At 39.3% G+C, this 20,244-nt stretch overlaps 1 protein-coding gene across 1 annotated transcript in view; it reads left to right on the top strand.

The window, feature by feature from the left end:
* The first annotated feature begins 6,420 nt into the window (after positions 1 to 6,420).
* Positions 6,421 to 20,244, top strand: part of LOC124794987 (CCA tRNA nucleotidyltransferase 1, mitochondrial) — a 57,082-nt gene continuing 43,258 nt past the window's right edge. Inside the window, exons 1-4 of the mRNA XM_047258732.1 lie at positions 6,421 to 6,711; positions 6,816 to 7,024; positions 13,195 to 13,360; positions 13,433 to 13,550. Of these exons, the coding sequence (XP_047114688.1) occupies positions 6,649 to 6,711; positions 6,816 to 7,024; positions 13,195 to 13,360; positions 13,433 to 13,550 (556 nt within the window). The 5' untranslated portion in view covers positions 6,421 to 6,648. The remainder of the gene's footprint in view (positions 6,712 to 6,815; positions 7,025 to 13,194; positions 13,361 to 13,432; positions 13,551 to 20,244) is intronic.

Genomic DNA, 20,244 nt, shown 5'->3' on the forward strand with positions numbered 1-20,244 from the left:
AGCTTATATAGAATAATTTCATAATACACACAGACAAAAGCCTATGAGAGATCACAAAATATGTGAATGGGTGATATTTGGTCATTCAGAGAATTTAATATTTCGTCAGTGAAACCACACATAGCATTTTCTGTTGTAAAGCCTTTTTGAAAAACAAATCAGCAGTTTGTTAGTACTTCATTTTTACAAATATCTGAAGTCACTTTTGAATACACATCTTTTTCAAGAATCTTGGATAAAGCTGTCAGAAGTGAGATTGGGCAGTAGCTGTTAGCATCAGACCTATCCCCTTTTTTATGCATTGGTTTAACAATAGCATATTTCAGTCTAGCTGAAAAAATGCCCTGTTTCAGTCAGCTACTACATATTTGGCTGAGAATCATACCTGTTTGGAACAAGCTTTTCGTACTCTGTTGGAAACACCATCAATTCCATGTGAGCTTTTACTTTTGAGTGAATTTATTATTATCCTAATTTCATTAGAAGAGGTGTGTTGAATTTCAATTTTATCAGATTGTCTACGTATTGCCTCTTGCATGTACAGCCTTGCATTTTCTAATGAATAACTGGATCCTGTTTTCTGTGTAACACTTAAATATCATTATTAAAATATTTTCTATCTCTGATTTTATGTTGACATACTTTTCATTGAGTCTGATAGAAATATAGGGTTCCTGTGCTCTCAACTGCACTGTTTCACCTTTAACAATATCCCAAATTGCTTTAATTTTGTTATCAGGAGTGCTCATGTCAGACGTAATGCACATACTTCTTTACTTTTCAATAGCTTTTCTTAATACAGTGCAGTAGTTTTTATAATGTTTTACCGTTTGTGGTTCATAACTCTTTCTAGCTATAAGAAACATTTACCTCTTCTATTTAAAGGACATTTTTTGTCCCTTTAGTAAGCCATAGTCTTTTAGATGGTTTCTTACAATTGTGTTTCACTGTTTTCACAGTGAAACTGTTTTCAAAAATACTAACAAAGATATGAAATAGGTTACATTTTAAATTAGCATGAGATTTGCTGTGGACCTCATCTCATTCTAACTGTTGCCAGCTTCCTCTAAAATTTGGAATTGTTAAACTGTTAACTGAATGCACTATTTTGTAGGACTGTTTTTCATTGCTTTCTGGAGCTATGTCCTATACTGTAACCACCTGTGCATCATGATGAGAAATACCATTCTTGACTAGAAAGGGTTTTATTTGATAAAAATTATCTTGATGTATAAGAACTTTATCTGTCAGTGTGCTGCTTTCTTATATTACCTGTGTAGGGAAATCAATAATTGATGTCAAATTGAAAGAACCAAGGAACAATTCAAGGTCATTCTTTCTATCAGCCTCTTTCAGAAAATCTACACTGAACTCCACACAAACAATAATTTTCCTCCCTCTGTCTGACAGACAACACTGCAAAGAGTCAAAGTTTTCCAGAAATAGCTGAAAATTTCACAATGGTGACCTATACACAGCTACAATTACAAAAGTACCATTATACAGTTTAAGCTCATAGGCACATTCTTCTGTATGTTGTTCTACACAAAACTTTTTAGTGTTCTAAATTTTTCCAACAGTGATAAATTTTGACACATATGACAACTGCTCCTATCTTCTTAATGTCTCTACCTAAATGTACTGAAATCTTACATCCACCTGCATTTATCTTTTCCTTATCTGTGACTGTATGATGTCCAGACAGGTGTAGCACATCTATGCCACCCTCACTTTCTAAATCTTCTAAGCAAACAAGAAGCTCATCTACTTTGCTTCTTAATTCCCTGATATTCTGAAGCAATATACCAACATTATTTTTCACTGTGCTTTTATGAAAATCTTGTGACATATTAACATTATTTTTCAGTGCACTTTTATGGGAATCTTATGATTTTTTAACATCTCTATTGCCTGCCTGCCTGAGCTTCTCATTCAGTTTAATTTTATTCAATGCTGAGATATTGGACACTGATCTAAGCCTAAGAAAAGAGGTACTCCCATGAATTTTGTGGCCCCCTATTAAAGACTTTGCTATCACCCCAGCCAATTTACCCTCCCCTTTCCCACTGAGATGCAAACCATGCATTGTAAAGTCCCACCTATCAATAGAATCAACAAGAACCAAACCTATGGCTGATCTAACTCCACATTGACCTTTCTGACAGAGCTGTTTATTTGGGGCCGATCATACCACATGGAAGCAGAAAACTATATTACATTTTTATGGTTCGTTGGAGACACTATTTTTACCACATCACACTCAGTTTTGTAGCCCAGATCCCTATCAATACTATTCCCCACTCCACCCACTATCACAACATGATCTTGCTTTGTAAAATCCTGGTACATTGATCCTACATCCTCTATCACTTGGCTAAGACATGCACTGGGCTTGATAAAACTTGTGACCTTGTATGTGTCACCTAATTTTTCCTGTAAGATGTTGCAAGTTGAGATCACATGACTTGAATTGACGTTCCATGATGTGACGGACAGTGTGAATACAGTTGTAATTCTTCAGGCTTTCCCGGCGAGGTGTTGTCATGTTGATTAATAGGGTTTCTATCGGTTATTCGTGTCTTTCCTGCACGATATTTCAACTGCGTGACTCGCAGTCTTCTTCAGGTGCTGTCAGATACTGCTTCCAGTGTGGAACGAGTCCGGTATTTACACCTACGTTGTGTTAGGCGTTCCCTCTGCGGTTCGCGCCGCGTTTGGCGCTGTCCGTGGCGTGCGCCGACCAATAGCAACCGCTGTAGCGTTTTCTTCTAGCCGCGGCTGTTCCGAACGCTCTGCGCGTACTTTGTGGCTGTTATCCATTGTCAATATAGCTGAATTAAGTTCTGAATGACGTCCAAGCTGCTCTAGACGTTTTATCTTCCGTTTGTCATCATTTGCGTCCTTCTGTGAATTGAGACGTTCTGTTACCGTGGTGTACCGTGTTAGGCGTTCCGTCCGAAGTTCTAGTCCCCCAGGAGCGGCTGCACTGTCATTTTCAGGCCAATTATGTTCAAATTGTCGCTCAGGACTTGGAAGATCGCCCTTAGATATTGTGTCTATTGTCTGAGGTACCATTTCACATATGTCCTTTGTTACACGTACTGGGCTGTTATGCTTAATTCTACCTTTATACTTGTGTCCCTTGGGGTCTTGATGTTGCCTACGTTGCGTCTTCAGAAGATCGAGTGCTGTATTCCAAGCAAAGGTCAGCTGGAAACTGGTGTCCCGCTTAATGAGATTCTCCTCGACCTTAATCTCCCCGCTTAATGAGATTCTCCTCGACCTTAATCTCAATAGATTCTTTGATGACCCTGTCCAAGTATCTTGATGTTTGTGTTAAAATTTTGGCATAATTATACTTGATAGATTGATTGAGTTCCAAACAATGGTCGGCAATGGGCAGCCCGCTCCCGCTGCTGGTGGCCAATCTCTTAATGGAAAGATTTCAAGAGGATGCACTTACATCAGCCCCAGATCAACTGAAATGCTTTTTCAGATATCTGGATGACACCTTTGTCATATGGCCCCATGGGAGGGAAAAGCTCGATGATTTCTTGGATCACCTAAACTCACGCCACCCTAATATTAAATTCATCATGGAACTGGAGTAAGATGGACTTCTCCCTTTCTTAGATGTACTAGCTAAGAAGAAGGGAGATGGTGCCATCAGCCACAGTGTGTACCACAAACCCACTCACACCGACTTGTACCTGCAAGCTAGCTGTTGCCTCCACCCGGCATAGAAAAACGGTGTACTCAGACCACTGGTTCATCTTTCACAAACTCTGTAAGATCCCGATAATTTGGCGGCGGTGATGGAACATCTACAATATGTGTTCTACAAAAATGGATACTCCTCTCGAGATGTTCAAAAGGCGCTGCGCCCTGTTTCGCCACCAGAGGTTCCTGAAGAGATACAAGAAGAAACGCAAAAGGTTGCACATTTGCCGTATGTTGGGAATCAGCAGAATTCTCGTCAAACATAGCACTGAAAGCATGTTCCATCCAGACACCAAGATTAAGGCTCTGCAAGGGATTGTGAAGGATGACCTACGTCTAGAGTAACTGGGCGTTTACCACGTGGTATGGCATACTTCAGCCAGACAACCAGGACCGTTGACATCAGGTGCAAAGAGCACCAAAGGCACATCAGACTGAACATACATGAAATGGTATCTCAGACAACAGACACAATATCTGAGGGCGTTCTTCTGAGTCTCGAGCGACAATTTGAACAGAATCGGACTGAAAATGACAGTACAGCCGCTCCTGGGGGACAAGTACTTTGGACGGAATGCCTAACACGGCATGCCACGGTAACAGAACGTTTCAATTCACAGAAGGACTCAAATGATGACACTCGGAAGATAAAAGGTCTGGCACAGCTTGGACGCCATTCAGAACTCAATTCAGCTATATTGACAATGGATAACAGCCACAAATTATGCGCACAGCGTTCGGAACAACCGCGGCTAGAAGAAAACGCTACAGCGGTTGCTATTGGTCGGCGTACACCACGGCCAGAGCGCCAGACGCGGCGCAAACAGCAGAGGGAACGCCTAGCACGACGTAGGCATAAATACTGGACTCATTCCACACTGGAATCAGAATCTGACAGCACCTGAAGAAGACTGCGAGTCACGCAGTTGAAATATCGTGCAGGAAAGACACGAATAACTGACAGAAACACGGTTAATCAACATGACAGTGTGAATACAATTTAACATGATGGTGCTGTGACGTGATGATGCCATGATGGCTAATGTGAATTGTCCTTTAAATGAACTGGAATGATTTCTTTTCCCAAAAACAAAACATTTACATGAATGTAAAACTTGCATCAGCAATGTCGGCAAACACACAAGTAGACAGTAAATACAGGTAGCCTACATATATAATTATACCATAATTAGAAATTATGCTCACAGAATTCTTCCAGCGTATAAAATTAATAAATTCCTGACAGATTTCTTAAACACCTTCAGCTACAGACTCCTGAGTGAGTGTGGTACTGTAATTTATTAAATAACCTAACTGAGATAAGTTCAAAGCTTTTTAGAGTTTTTCAAATGAAAACAGAAATTTGTTACAGCATTACTGTGTAGTGTATTGTAGCAATGGACATTAGAATATCGAGTTAAACCAGACAATTTTCTTAGTGTTTAACAGACATTGAAATACATATATACATGGTAACGTCATAATACCAATAAATAAATCTCTAGGTTAGATTAGATTTGAGTGAGTTTAATCTGGGACTTCACTGATCACTCTCACAGCTTTTTCTGGAGCTATAAATAAACATTTAGAATAGTAGCTATTTCTCCACAATAGTGTCTTGTATGTCTAAGGGGAATGAATAAAAAGCATAATAGACACGAAGCAAAATCACCTACTTTTTCTTATGATGTTCTGATCATATAGATTCCCTTAGAAATGTTTGGTGTAAAATAAGTTACATGTGCCTACAATTTAATTATTTTTCAAAACAGTACCAAGAAACTATATAGGTACATTCTCTAAGGTGGTTGTAGTGTCAAAGAAGTATTTAATAAATAATTTCATCCACATTTACTTCAATAGTAGTATGAAGATAATAAGAAAAAAAGACTATCGATTACATTTATATTTTATTTTGAAGAATTAAAAGTAGCGAATTGGCCTTTAACATTTACTAACTATTTTGCTGCCACCATAGCCTTCCTATAGTTATACTTTATCTGCAGCCTTTTACATACTTTCTTTTCTGGAAACTGCATTTTGTTTTTCTGTTATATTGTGCTTCCTTAGAGTATCTGATGATTTCCTTATGCCCTTTGTAATCTATTTATTTAGCTTTACTTCAGTTTCATCACCAGGAAATCAACATCAAAGCAGTATTTATAATTACAGAAAAAAGTCAAACAATTCTGAAGAAATCTTATTTGGCGAAGCAGTCACGTTATTTCATATTATTAAATTTACATACATCAATATATTGTACCCAGAAACTCATAATGGGAGTAAAAAGAGTTTATCTGCTATTTCTTTGGTTTTAGGTGGTTCAGAGGAGAAGACCACAATAATTTTTAAGGTTTTTCTTATACTTTGTTTTATTAGCAGCTGAAGTGTTTATCGTCAAGTTCACTTATGTAATTATTTTTACATTATATTTATGTCAATAATAAAAGTAGTTTCCAACCTCCTGTTTATTTAATTGTAAAGATATTTTCAACAACAACTTGTTACCAACACAGAATTTTATTAATCATTCTCCTTTCCCATTTCGCTTACCGGGACTGAACTACGCCAAAGGATGTTTGACAGTTTCAAGTGCATTTGATATTCTGGTTGGATTTGTTGCATTACAAAGATTTTGAGATACGAACGTAGAACTACTTTGGTTTGGCTTTGCTGTATATGTGTACGCCAGTGATCTCTATACTAGTATGGAGATCACTGGTGTACGCGGATGTACGCTTTCTTCAAGTTATCTTTGAAATACTCGTGTCTCAGTGTTTGTTGACAAATTGCCGGTGAAGTAATGTGACAGTGTAGTTCTGTGTGGGAACTGCGTTGTTGACGCTGACAGTGTTGCAGACTATTGTTATTAACTCATGTGTAGAATTTTTAGACATGGCGTTTAGTAACAATTATGGATGTTGAAACATGTTTGTTAACACAGTGCAGTTATTAAGTAGAGCAGGAAGACTCTCTCTTGCGAACTATGTGGTGAGATTATATATTCCCTATCTGTAGGATCATGCATTTTCGCCAGTTTCGCAGTGTGACATGACATATATGTGTATTCTCTGCGAACTATTTTACAATTCTAGATTCAAGGGACAGTACTTCAACGATTACTGTATTGTTCACAATATACGATCATCAAATCATCAGCAAGCACTATGGCTGGAGAAAGATCGGAAACATTTAAAATAGACACTCCAGAATTTCATGCTTTGTTTACGCCTGAAGTGGACGCGTTATCAGCCCTTTTCAAGAAATACGGTTATGAACTGAGAATAGCAGGTGGAGCAGTAAGGTAAGTACCGATGTTTAGTGTATTAGCTCAACGTCTTCGTAATATTATCGCATAGTTACAGTGTAAAATATTCATCCTTCTTAGTGAGTAAATTTATCTTATGTTCTGAATGTGTTATTATCTACTATTTCAGTTTATTTTTTATTGTTTTGCGCCGATGTTCGCCTCCAAGGTTTTCTTAACCAGGTTAGTACGTTGAAACTAGTCTTGCCTCAGATCTAGTGATGCAAGAAAATAGGAAAGGAACTTCGTGTTGTGGGTGCATACTTTTGCATTCTGCCAGACACTTACGATACACTCCGCGTATGATTATTCATTTTTTATTACTTTTTTAATTAAATCCATAATACATGTCAAGTTTTATATTATGGTGCATAGATATTACATTGGAAAATGGTAGTAACCGAATTAGTGGGTAAGATTTATCTCTAAAAGAGCTTTATTTATCTTGAACCATCTGTTGAAATATTCAAAACATCAACAGATTGGCCAGTCAAATGGATTATCATTGAACTTTAGCAAAACTCAGAACATATAGCTCAATACGTCCAATAGAACGCCATAATCAATACAAATAGATTTCTCTAACAATGAAATACAAAAAATAGAAAGTGTTAAATTTTTGGGACTGTAGATAAATCACAGTTAGGAAGAAAATCCACTGCTTAGAATTTATGTAGCACCTTGGTTTATCTGTGCTTGCAGTATTCGTGATTACTGCAATAGGCAATTTAAAAATAAAGAAACTGCTTTATTCTGCTTATTTCCAATCACGAATGAGTTAAGGAATTATTTTCTGGGCAAATTAAAGTTATGGGGCTTGTGTTTTCAGTGTAGAGTAGCATGTTACAACAGTTACAACTGGTGTTAATTGTAGATCAGTCTCCAGAGACGTCTTCAAAATGACTGCATAATGTATGTAGACTTATTCATTAGTGTTTTTTTCATGATCTCTATTTCCCTTTTCTTAAAAATAGTGAAATTCGCTCTGAACATAACACTAGTATCAGAAAAACTTCTTCAGAGACTTCAAGAGGCTAGCATCAATTCAAAAAGGAGTCAGACATATGAGAGCACATGTATTCAGCAACTTACCAGAGCACCCATTAAATTTCATGTAGATAAATTAATTAAAGAACGGTCTGTTGACTACTCCTACTGCATTGAAGAGTATCTTCACAGAAACTCTTACATTTAATGTCTTAGGGTAATTTATGACCAGAATTAGTGAGTCAACTGGTCTTACTGATACTGGATGTTGGATTCGCCACGTAATATGTGATGATACAGTTTGTGACATCATAATTCTGCAAACAGAAAGATAACAGAAAACTAGCTTTTAGAGCATAATTTGTGGTGTTGCAGCCTGATATGTAGCACATTTTGATATCTGGCTAGGTTAGATGTGAAGGTGGCTGTTTTTGAGGGTGTGAAGCCAATGAGAGTGAATGTCAAATCTTAGATGTGATGACAGACTGATGTGTAATGTAGGCTGTCTGTAGGATTGTAGCTAGTTATTAAAATCTATGGTTTTTACAATTGATATTTGGATTTTGGTAGTATACTTTAAGTAACTTGGGCTGTGAGGGCAGACATCATCCACTCCATTCTCACTCCCCAATGCTGCCTCCATGCTGTTGAGTTCCCCAGATCTTGGGTTAGGTTGGAGGGTGACAGTTTGATTGTAAGTTGGTAAAGCATTATCAAATGCCTCAGTTGATTGGAATTAGCACTTAAATTCTGTAAAGTAAAGTCATTTTACTATATTGCACTTAAATTAAATGTGCATCTTGATGCCTTTCTGCATCCCAGGAACACACACTGTGGAATCCTGGAGTCTGACTTACGGAATATATTCGTTGTAAGTTCTCTTTAAAATAATTGGTAAAGGTGTTACTGTGGAAGCACTAGTAAAGTAATCAAATATTGTTCAGTTTGAAAAGTAATCAGGTTATGTACATATCAAATGTTCTTATAGTGTTTTTTTTTGCGGAAAGGCTTAAGCATGCTGTTGTTCAATTCCTTCAAAAATGGGAGCTAAAACATAAGTAAATGATTACCAACCTTTTCATTATTGCCAGATTTCCAAGCTGTTTTGAGAACGTCATGTACTGCAATAGTTTTTATAAACACACTGGACAAAAAGCGTACTTAGTAGCAAAAAATTTGGATTTCAAAATGAACAGCTTATAATTGTCTTTATTTAGCTAGTTATATGTTCTGTAGATCATATGTATAGTAACTGTGTCAGTAAAACATAAAATTATTTACATGGTCACACATTGCCCATTTACGGGTTTCTAATTTATTAGGCCTCCTTATTGATATTCAAGAATTTCTTGGCAGTCAGTTATTTTCTCCCTAATGACAGTGATGGTGGCAGAGACTCAAGACTTTTATTCTAAATAGCATGGCTTAAAAACCAACATTTTATTCAAGCATACCACTGTTTAAGACTCAGAGAAAGCAATGAAAGTTGTGCAAGGGTTTCTTTTAACATTGCTATAGTTCAAAAGATGGAAAATTCCGAAATTAATATTAAAAAATCATGGCTTCTAAAAGTACTGGCATATGATGTGTAAGAAGCCAGTTATGGTGTTTTAACCTCATTATAACTGATTTTCAGGCAAATGTCAAACTTCTTACATTACATTGACCTATTAATTTTGGATATTTGTCTGCATTAGAGGCAAAGTCCTAAGTGTTGCTAGTAAATGAGGTTCAGATATGTTCCATTGACCTTTATTCCTTCTTTGTCTTCTCAATTTAAAAATCTGAAAACTGCCCTATGATGTCCTTGAGAATAGTTTTGGTGATATGAATTCTCGAGTCTTGTGAACAATGTGAGCCATTGGTATATTCTTTGAAGTGTGACATCGTATCTTAAGTAAATGATGTTGAGACTGTTTGTTTCTATGTTTCAGTTGTAGTGGTGTTTGCATTCTGCTTACTATACATTGTATTGTTCTTGTGGTTGGTGGTTTGTGTTGTGTGCACTGCAGAGGGCTAGGGGAGAAGGCAAAACATTGAAGGAGGAGGGGATAGTGGCTTGGATTATGTTGTGTACTACATCTATGTAGCTCTAGTGGGTACATTTAAGATGGCACTACAGCCATTCTGCGTGGCGTGGTGTCAAAGTCAGCATTTGTAGACTGTGGTGGAAGATGTTTGTAGGAAGCCCAAGATGTAGATTGGTTTATTACGTCAGTTTGGTTGGGAGTTGTCGAAGCCAAGAAATATGTCGTGACTATTTCTTATGGATTGTATGTTTTTAACTTTTTAATATGTTTCAAGGCATTAAAAACAAAAACATCCCTGCTTAAAGCCCCCCAATCCCTGTGGAGGAGCCGGCCGCGGTGGTCTCGCGGTTCTAGGCACTCAGTCCGGAGCCGCGCGACTGCTACGGTCGCAGGTTCGAATCCTGCCTTGGGCATGGATGTGTGTGATGTCCTTAGGTTAGTTAGGTTTAAGTGGTTCTAAGTTCTAGGGGACTGATGACCACAGATGTTGAGTCCCATAGTGCTCAGAGCCACCCTGTGGAGGTGGCGTTAGTTTGACAGGTTTTATTCTGATAATGTTTTGCTGTTAGTGATGTCATTCATTGGTCATTTGTGGATTTCGTAGTTAAAGCTGTGTTGATTTGTCACTGGGTCATAGGTACTGTACCACATTGTTTACTAATTCCAAATTTTCCTTGTCTGAATCCTCCTACAATTCAGTATACTGATGAAGTATACGTACTCTGCTCTTCAGTGTAAGCAAGTAATAGAGTTTCAGTTAACACATTATTTCTCAGGAATGAAATTTTGTATCTCAAATCTCTTACTGTGTGGTGTAAGAGAGAAGCAAGGTTATGGTGGTCTTCCTTACTTGCCATAGGGACCATATTCAGGAATCCATCAGACTTCATTCATCTAGCCCTTTTGTGTTGCATTCTGGCACCATTTATTGAATTCTTCTGCAGTGACAGCCTTCACCAGAAGAGCTTGGTACATGTCTTTGAGCTGGTTCATTTAAGTAAATGGGAGATTTTCTCAGCTTTTGTTATATCCGGACTTGGAATGTTGCAAACTGCCAAAACACACTCTATGTCTGTGTCATTTTCCACTGTTCTTTTGCTAAACAGACTTGCTGTTGCTCGCCACCAAAGGCTTTCTTGAATTCGGACTCGAATTTGTCCCGGCTGTTGACCACTTTGTTCTTTTCAAACCAGTGGTGGGCTGTGCCATCCAAGTAAAAGTGCACTTCTGCCAAACCAATCATGTCATCTCATCTGCTGTATTTGGCAACACTGTCAGATACTTTCACCCATTTTGTCAGGTCTTGACCAGCATCTCCAGTAAACACTGATGGATGCCTTATGTGCAGCTGACTTACCATTGACTAGGAATTCATTGGTCTCCAGAAAACATGGACTGTAGAAATGATGAACTATATGTGCTCTGCTCACTGTTCATGTAGGTGACTGCTTTTATGAGCGACAGTGATGAAGATGTCTAAAGAATACCCAGTGTCTTCACCAGCAGTGTCATGTCGAAACCATAATAAATTCCAAATCCAAAGGCTGAGTTGTCAGTGAAGCACTACACATTGAACTAAAAGCTTGTTTATACTGACACTGATGTGCAACCAAATGGAACTGATCTCCTGGATGGAGAGTGCAGTTGTTTATATAAACATCAAATGTTCCAAAAATATAGTATTTATACAGCCATTGAATATTCTAGATATACAAACATTACAAATGTATCATATTTCAACCAGTGGCCCGCAGCATGCCAGACAGCGACACTAACCAGTACACCACACTGATAGCACCAGAACTTGTAGTAGTATTTATAAAACTTTTTTCAGTGAGTACCTTTTGTGTAAGTGCAGCTTTATCTTAAATTATTATCCCACATTACATCAGTGAATGAAACTATGCCGAATGTGTTAACTTACTGATTACTGCCTCCCTGAAGTTGACCTTCATTCTTGTGGCAGAAGTAGAGAATGTATAATGGCTGTCCCAGTAGAGAATCCCTTTTGAAGTCCAATTATTGCATTATCGTACAAGTGAGTGGTAATCCTAAAATGCATAACCTTTTCACAAATTATGCAAAATGAACAAGGCCTAAGGGAAGAGACTGGCCAGTAGTTGAAGACATTAGTGGAGCCACTATTCTCATATAGAACCTAAAAACTACACATTTTAATATCTCTGGTAAAATATCCTGAATTACTGAACTTCTATACCCAGACTAAGAATGATTACATATTATGTGGTGAGATAATAAGCTGCAGAGTTGTGATGTATTTTGTGTGTAGTGTGGGGTGTACATTGCTATATTGTAATTTTATTAAAGGCTTATCTTACTTGAAGCTGTTAGTTATTTGTGTGTGCCATTTATCACAGTTGTGATCTCTTGCTGTGATGTGGAAAACACGTACGCATTATATTGTCTACATTGTAGGAAAAGACAGATCACAACTTACCATAAAGAAGACACTTAAGTTGCAGTCAGGCACAATTAAAAGACATTTACATACAGGTTTCAGCCTTAATTTTCATTAGCAAAAGAGAAACACAATTCATATACACAAGCAAGCATACCTCATGCACACATGACCGTCAACTTTAGTCTCTTGGGCCAGAATCATCATATTGTTACGCATGCAGGAATTCTGTTGTGTCAAAGGAGTTGTCAAACTGAGATGGGTTCATTTTGTGTTTGAAGTTAATCTTGCTATGCATTAGATTCTGTACATCTTTGGATAAGTGATAAATGATATTTATGGCTGCATACCTCATTCCTTTCCTTCTCACACTAAGACTGAGTGATGGATAGTGTTACTCATTTCTTGTTCTAGTATTTCATTTATAAATGTTAGTGCTGTTTTTGGACTGCTGTAAATGTAAAACCTGCAGTTCTACTGCAAGAATGGTACTGGTCGTGTGAATATTTTGCTTTAGCGGACTTAGTAACTTCGTCTGAGTATGCTGATAGAAATGTTGATTCTTTATGTGTTGTACAGTCATTACACACACAATTGAAACTGCTTGTTTCTGGCCTATGTGCATTTTACCTTTTTCTTTGTGCTTTTCTTATGTGACCAAGACAAGTTTTCTTTGAAACTGTCACATATGGTGCAGCTAAAGTACTAATATGCTTTTTAACTTACTTTAGGGACTTGCTGATGAAAATCAATCCAAAGGATCTTGACTTCGCCACTACTGCCACACCAGATCAAATGAAAGAAATGTTTGAGACAGAGGGTGTGAGAATGATCAATATGAAAGGAGAAAAACATGGAACAGTCACTCCACGAATAAATGACAAGGAAAATTTTGAGGTAAGAGTTACTTCTGTGCACAGTTTGATGAATTGGCAATATGTGTTTCATGACTGACCTTTCCTGGCACAGGTAACTACATTGCGTATTGATGTTCGAACAGATGGGCGCCATGCTGATGTGGAGTTTACGACTGATTGGAAATTGGATGCAAATCGTAGAGATCTTACTATCAATTCCATGTTTCTTGGTAAGTGCAGTTATAAGTTCTCTTGTTTGACAGTTTTGTTTTTACCTGATTCGAGTTCACTGATAAAGTGACAAAAGTAAATTTTGGAGTACAGGTTATAAAAGCAATGCTGTATTTTTGATGTGAGGATTTGCTTAAGATCTCTCTAATGTCTCAACACTCCTACAGTTAGGACGCAGACTAAGGAGAGTGATGACAGTATTATTTGTGTAGCAGGTAGTACCATTTTTCACCTGCTGATACTTTACAGATTGCAGTAAACACATCGCTTGGGGATGGCCTTTGATTTGCTAGAGGGAATAAATACTGGTCCCGGCAAGTGAATCAGCATTTCATGCCTCAACTTTGGAGCCTCCATTATGTCGATTCATGAATACAACCCGTACTGAGATTTTCTGTACCAAGACTTTCATTTTAACTATGTTTCTTTGTGAGTTTGATGTTGAAGGCAATTCTGACTGTTCAGCAGTACTAATTTCGGCTTGCTGTCATGATGTTCACTCCCTACTGTGTTTTTGAAGACCAAATTGTCTCCTGTGCTTCTTCTTTCATGCCCCTGTCATTAGTCACTTTCTTTCCCCTCACCTCGTCTTCTGTCCTTTTCCTTCCTTCCCTGTTAATAGTTTATATCATTTTATGGATGTTGTAGTTCCTTCTTCTAATGTAGGATTTTATCGGTTTTAGTTAATCTCAGGTCGGAGGGACTGATGACTGGATGTTTTAAGAATGTTGTAGTTCCTTCTTTTAATGTAGGATTTTATCGGTTTTAGTTAATCTCAGGTTGGAGGGACTGATGACTGCGTAATTTGGTCCCTTCTCCAACCAACCACCCACCTTGTCTCCTGTATTTGTGTCAACATACTTCGTGGTTCACAGCAGTGACTTGCCTAGTTTTTGTCAGGCTACAATACAAAAACTTGAGTGCCATGCATGTACACTTCCATCAAGAGTAATTAGAAAACGTAAATAAAAGTAAATAAAAATAAGAAAACTAAATTAATGGAGAGGGTTGTCCAAGGAAATCCTGATATCTGTAGACCTTGTAATAATTGCAAGTGTAAGAGAAATAAACTTTACAGTAGAATGTAGACATCATTCTACAACCCTGCTTAACCTCCAATCACCTGTCTTCATCCATCTATATGTTTGTACTCTTCCGAGCACTGTAAACTGCACACCAGCATACCACTAATTAAGACTTCCTCCCATTCCATTTGTGTATAGAGCATGTGAAGAATGTTAGAATATTTACTTAAACACCTTTGTGCACCTGCACTTTAGTCCTGTCTTCACAGCCCCTACGGGAGTGATGCGTGGGGTTGTATTATATGCCCACATTGCTCACTTAATGCTGATTCTTGAAACATTATAGACTGGCTTTCACAGGATAATTAGTGTCTTATCTTTGAATGTCTCCCATTTCAGATTTTTCAGCATCTCTGTAGCACTCTTACGCATGGGTCAGACAAATCTGTGACCATTAGTGCTGCTTTCTTTCGTGTATCTTCAACATCCCCAGTTAGCCATATTTGGTATGAGTCTCACAAAGTGGAATGATGTTAGATCAGGTCACTTGAGAGTTTCGTAGGCTGGCTCCAGACTCGTTGCATTTTACCAGTAACCTACCAATGAACTGAATTGTACCACTTGCTTTACCTGTGACTGCTCATATGTGATAATTTTATTTAACATCCCCACAATTTTTTACACTGCGATATTTGTATAAGTGGACTGATTTCAACAGTGACTCATAAAGTATTGCTGTTTTTCTTTCTTTTGTGACTTGTACAATATTACATTTATGGGCATTTCAAGCAAATTGCCAGTGTTTGCACAACTTTGAAATCTTATCAAGCTCTGACATAATATTTATGCAGTTTTTCTTTTTAAGACAGGTCTTCATTGTAGATAGCTCCATCATGTGCAAAAAGTCTGAGGTTCTACTGATATTGTCAGAAAGGTCATTAATAGACGACATGGCCAGCGAAGGTCCCCAAGACGCTTCCCTTGGGTGTGCCTGAAGTTACTTCTACATCTGTCAGTGACTCTTCTTCCAAGATAGCATGCTGTGACCTCCTTACCAAGAAATCCTCAATTCAGTCAGTAAATTTTTATTTTATACTCCATATGTTCTTACTGTGTGGTGCTGAGTTAAGTGCTTTTCAGAAGTCATGAAATAGTGCATCTACCTGATTGTTGTTGTTGTGTCCTACGTTCGGCAGGAAAAAGATAACAGTCAATTTGGACACACTTTATTATTATTAAAGCCTTCTTGGCATACACTAAGGATTAAGTGTAAAAACAAACAGAAAACCCTAAACTCGTGGTGGCAAATCATGTAGGGAAACAAAGATAGTGGACGAAAAATACTGACCAAAATCTACTCTACAAAATACAATCTGCTACTACAATCCTAAAGCGACTGAATACTATGCTAGGGCCTGGGTAAGTACTGGTCAGAGCTGTTCCTAGCAGTTGGTAAACACTGCCAGTCTGACGGTCTAGGCGTGCTTATAAAGCCAGGTTGACGGAGTGCTACATGAGTCATGTGAGATCCGATTGTTGGAACACTATCACATGTTGTCTGGTGAAGTAGTTCCGTGTTTATTTGGAAAGTTTGTTATTGTTTCTTTTTGCTGGCAAAGTTTCTCTCCTCGCTCCTGAAAGGGGGTTGGCAACCCATCTTGCGTGTCAGTTGTGCGGCCCCTCTAACTAATAAGGGGCCACTACAACATTTCTCCTCTGGGAAAAAAAAATGCACAGCACCACAAACATCTATAGGAGTAGGGGCGTTCTGATCGACGTCCATGGCATGGGTTCGTGGCCGGTAGGGGCAGGCGGTGGCAACGCAGCATGGGCAGCTGGCAGTGGAGGCGGAAGCCGAGGTTCTGCCACAGGGCGGGCGGTGATAGGCACTGGCAGCTCCCCTGGGGTGTTGTGGTCCACCAGACAGGAGCGGAGCTAATTGAGGCGCCGGCAGGCGGTGAAACAGTTGGCCCATTGGAGAGAAGCCTTCACCCTGCCGCAAAGGTCGGTGAGGACCGCATTCACCCAGCATGCTCATGGATGAGAGAAGGTTTGCACCCAGACCTCCTGCCCGACATGAAAGGAGTGCGCTGGCATGCGGGTGGCAGGGTGAGATGCCTCAGGAACCAGGAAAGATGAGGGAGAGCGGAATGGTCAACCATGAAGTATCTCTGCTGGACTTTACCAGCATGGGGGATGGCACGGTACTTGGCGGGTGATGGCTATGCAGCTTTTCGAGCTGGGTCATGAACATCCGCACAAAACGTTCTGCCCAGCCGTTTGGCACAGGGTGAAATGGGGCGGTATGGACGAGGGAAATTCCATTGGCAGTACAGAATTGCTGAAACTGTATTGAAGTAAATTGTGGACTGTTATCTGTAACAATCGTTTTGGGGAGTCCTTCGACAACAAAGAGGTGCCGGATAATTTTGATAGTCTCAACAGAAATTGGAAATTTGCGGTAAGATCCTATGGGACCAAGCTGCTGAGGTCGTCGGTCCCTAAGCTTACACACTACTTAAACTAACTTACACTAAGGACAACGCACACAGCCATGTCCAAGGGAGGACTCGAACCTCCGACTGGGGGGAGCCGTGCGGACCGTGACAAGGCACCTCAGACCACACGGCTACCACGCATGGCAGTCTCAGCAGAAATGGTGTTCATCGTGCGGGAGACATAAGGGTATCCCTAATCGGAGTCAGTCAGTATGAGCCACTGGGATCCATAAAATGTCCCTGCGAAATCCAAAGACGTTCCCACGGAGCAGCAGCATCAGACCTAAAAAAATACTGGTGCTTGGGTGCTGCTTGACATATTCTGGACAGTGGAAATTAAAATTTCCTGTGGTGCCTCTCCTACTCCCAGTCGGCCGGTTTGACATCCTGCCCCTCTTTAAAAAAAACCTCACAATTAATACTGTATGGGATTATTTGTGACCAGGAGAACAAGAACTCTTCGGTGGTGCAGGCTGACACAAGAGAGGCAATGTCTTTATCCAAACCGTGCCAATATAGGTGTCTGCGGACCAACTTGCCAGACAAGGAGGGTGGGAGAGAGCTGACTTGAGACATGTCAAAGCCTGTTTGCACGCCGTGTCCCAACTCAATGCCCACCCTTGCACAATAACCCCGTCAGGAGTGTTGAAATCATGACGGGCTATAAAACGCCAATACTAGTTGATTTGACCGAGGACAGCATCAGTTGCTTCACATTGGTGGGAGGAGGCAGGTTTTGAATCACCACAACATACTCCTTAGAGGTGTGCGGGCCGCAGGCATCGATCATGAACCCAAGATAGCTGACCTCTCACACAAAACAGTCACACTTTTCTTTCCAGCAACACAGGTTAGCCTGGGGAAAAAAACCTGAAACACCCCATCCAGCTTGTCCGCAAGGTCCACCGCAAACGAGCCACCGACAATGACATTGTCCAGATAATTGACCGCTCTGGGCACCTGGCTTGTGAGGTGTTCCAAATAACATTGGAAAATGTTATTTGGAAACTGGAGACAATTGTCACGGAAAAGGCCACATGGGGTATTGATGATGACTAGGATCTGCTGCGATTCCTCTTCCAACAGTAGCTGCAAATAAGCATCACACAAATCAATTTTGGCGAAAACGGTTGAGCCCTCAAGACATGAGAGTATGTCATCCACCGATGGGACAGGATATGCATAGATGACAGACTGAGAATTGACCTTGACCTTAAAATCACCACAGACGTGTAAAGCACCATTCGGCTTCTCAACTATCATGATAGGCATTGCCCAGTGACTGTGCGTGACGGGCAAAAGGAGGCCTTCATCTTGTAAGCAGCGGAAGTTCCACCTGGAGCCAATCACGGAGAGCAAAGGGTGCCGGGCGGGCCTTAAAAAAATGAGGAACAGCAGAGGGAAGAAGCTTAACATGTGCGGGCAAATTTGTATTCTTGAGGAAAAAAACCTTATTTCACAAAGCACGTAGCATCCAGTGCACGTCGGTCTAGTGATTATTCATATAATTTTGAAATGCATCCCTGTTCATTTTTTAACGTTTTTGAGCACATTCCTTGCTGATTTCTGAATGAATCATAAGTTGATTTTTGAATGGGTGCATAGTGTACGTGATGTCTCTGCCAGAGGAATCCCGGTCGCATCTAGAAATAAACTTTCCTGCAGACAATAGGGGTGGGGCTGTATGAGCTGAGCAGAATAAAGCCGAACGGGTGAATGCCAATCGCTGCTTGTTATGTGATTGTCTGGGTTTGCAAATGATCAGCTTTGTTATAATTACGAGCGAAATCAATAGAGTCAGACTGTCAGAGTGGAAATAAACAACAAACAGGAATAATAGATAAGAACGATCACATACTATCTTCTCGGTGTCTCCAAGAAAATGAAATTTTAACAGAAAAGTTTTGGCCAGATCGTTACACTAGTAAGGGCCAGTTGTACAGTCCCCGACTAGCAGTGGCTTAAGTTCAATTCTGGGAGTAGCGTGGAAAATGAGTTCTACGAACACGTAATAACACCTAACTGGAGAATAAACGTGGGATAACTAAGCTGATGATTATGGCAGGACTAGTGAAGTTAGCCAGAGAATGAGTATTGACACTGGCAGAAACAGTTACAGAATTAGTGATGACAAGATTGTTTGAACGAGGAAGGAGAAGAAACTGGGAGACATCACACAAACTATGGAAGTATGTGACAATTCCAAATTTATACAAAAATTTCATACTACTGCTTTTCGATCTCATGCTGGAGCATATTAATGTAATGTGAAACTATTTCCTAACATAAAGCTTTTTGCTTTTAGTAGGCGTAATAGGCATTTGATGTTGGTACTTCATGAATTATATTCTGTCATGCTATAAAAATGACCATTTGTGCCAAAACAGTGTTATTTGGTGAGTGTTACAATTTCTGCAATATTAGGCAGGCCTGTTTCATTTCATCTAGCAGACAGTGACAAAACAGGCGTAATCAGATCGACAAATCACACCAGTCTTGGGTACTATTTGTATTAACAGCTTTTTCAATATTAGATAACGACATTTCAATTTTTCATGTAGCAAAACGTTTGATGAACTTTGATGAGGTAATAGATTCTTTCGCAGAAAGGAAAGCACGCCATGTAAAACTGTAGCAATATGAGAGAGAAAAAATGCTAAGACCTAAGGATAGAAGGAATGTGTACAGTCTTGCTTGTCTCTTGTCTTTGTGGTTTTATGTATCCTATATTTAATTTCATGTCACACAAAACAGCAAGTTATTAGCTAATAGGCAATAAAGAGTGCAAATTTTCTGGTCACAAATAATCCCATACAGTATTAATTGTGAGGTTTTTTTTAAAGAGGGGCAGGATGTCAAACCGGCCGACTGGGAGTAGGAGAGGCACCACAGGAAATTTTAATTTCCACTGTCCAGAATATAGGTTTGATGGCTTCAGTCACAAAATACATACGTTTGAATTCCAAGAGCGAAATACAGTGACGTGCGATAGAAGAATGTTGTGTGAAGAGGCGTGGCACTGCACTTTGGCACACTTAAGACCAAATAACATGTCTTACATTTTCTCGAACATATATGCGTGATGTATCTGACTGTTCAGAAAGATGTACCCCATAAAATGAACATTTTTTGAAAGGTCAGCTTTTTAAGTTTTTGGCGTCATATCTCAA

This window comes from Schistocerca piceifrons, chromosome 4, assembly GCF_021461385.2.
Source record: "Schistocerca piceifrons isolate TAMUIC-IGC-003096 chromosome 4, iqSchPice1.1, whole genome shotgun sequence".
In the NCBI taxonomy this organism is placed as follows: domain Eukaryota; kingdom Metazoa; phylum Arthropoda; class Insecta; order Orthoptera; family Acrididae; genus Schistocerca; species Schistocerca piceifrons.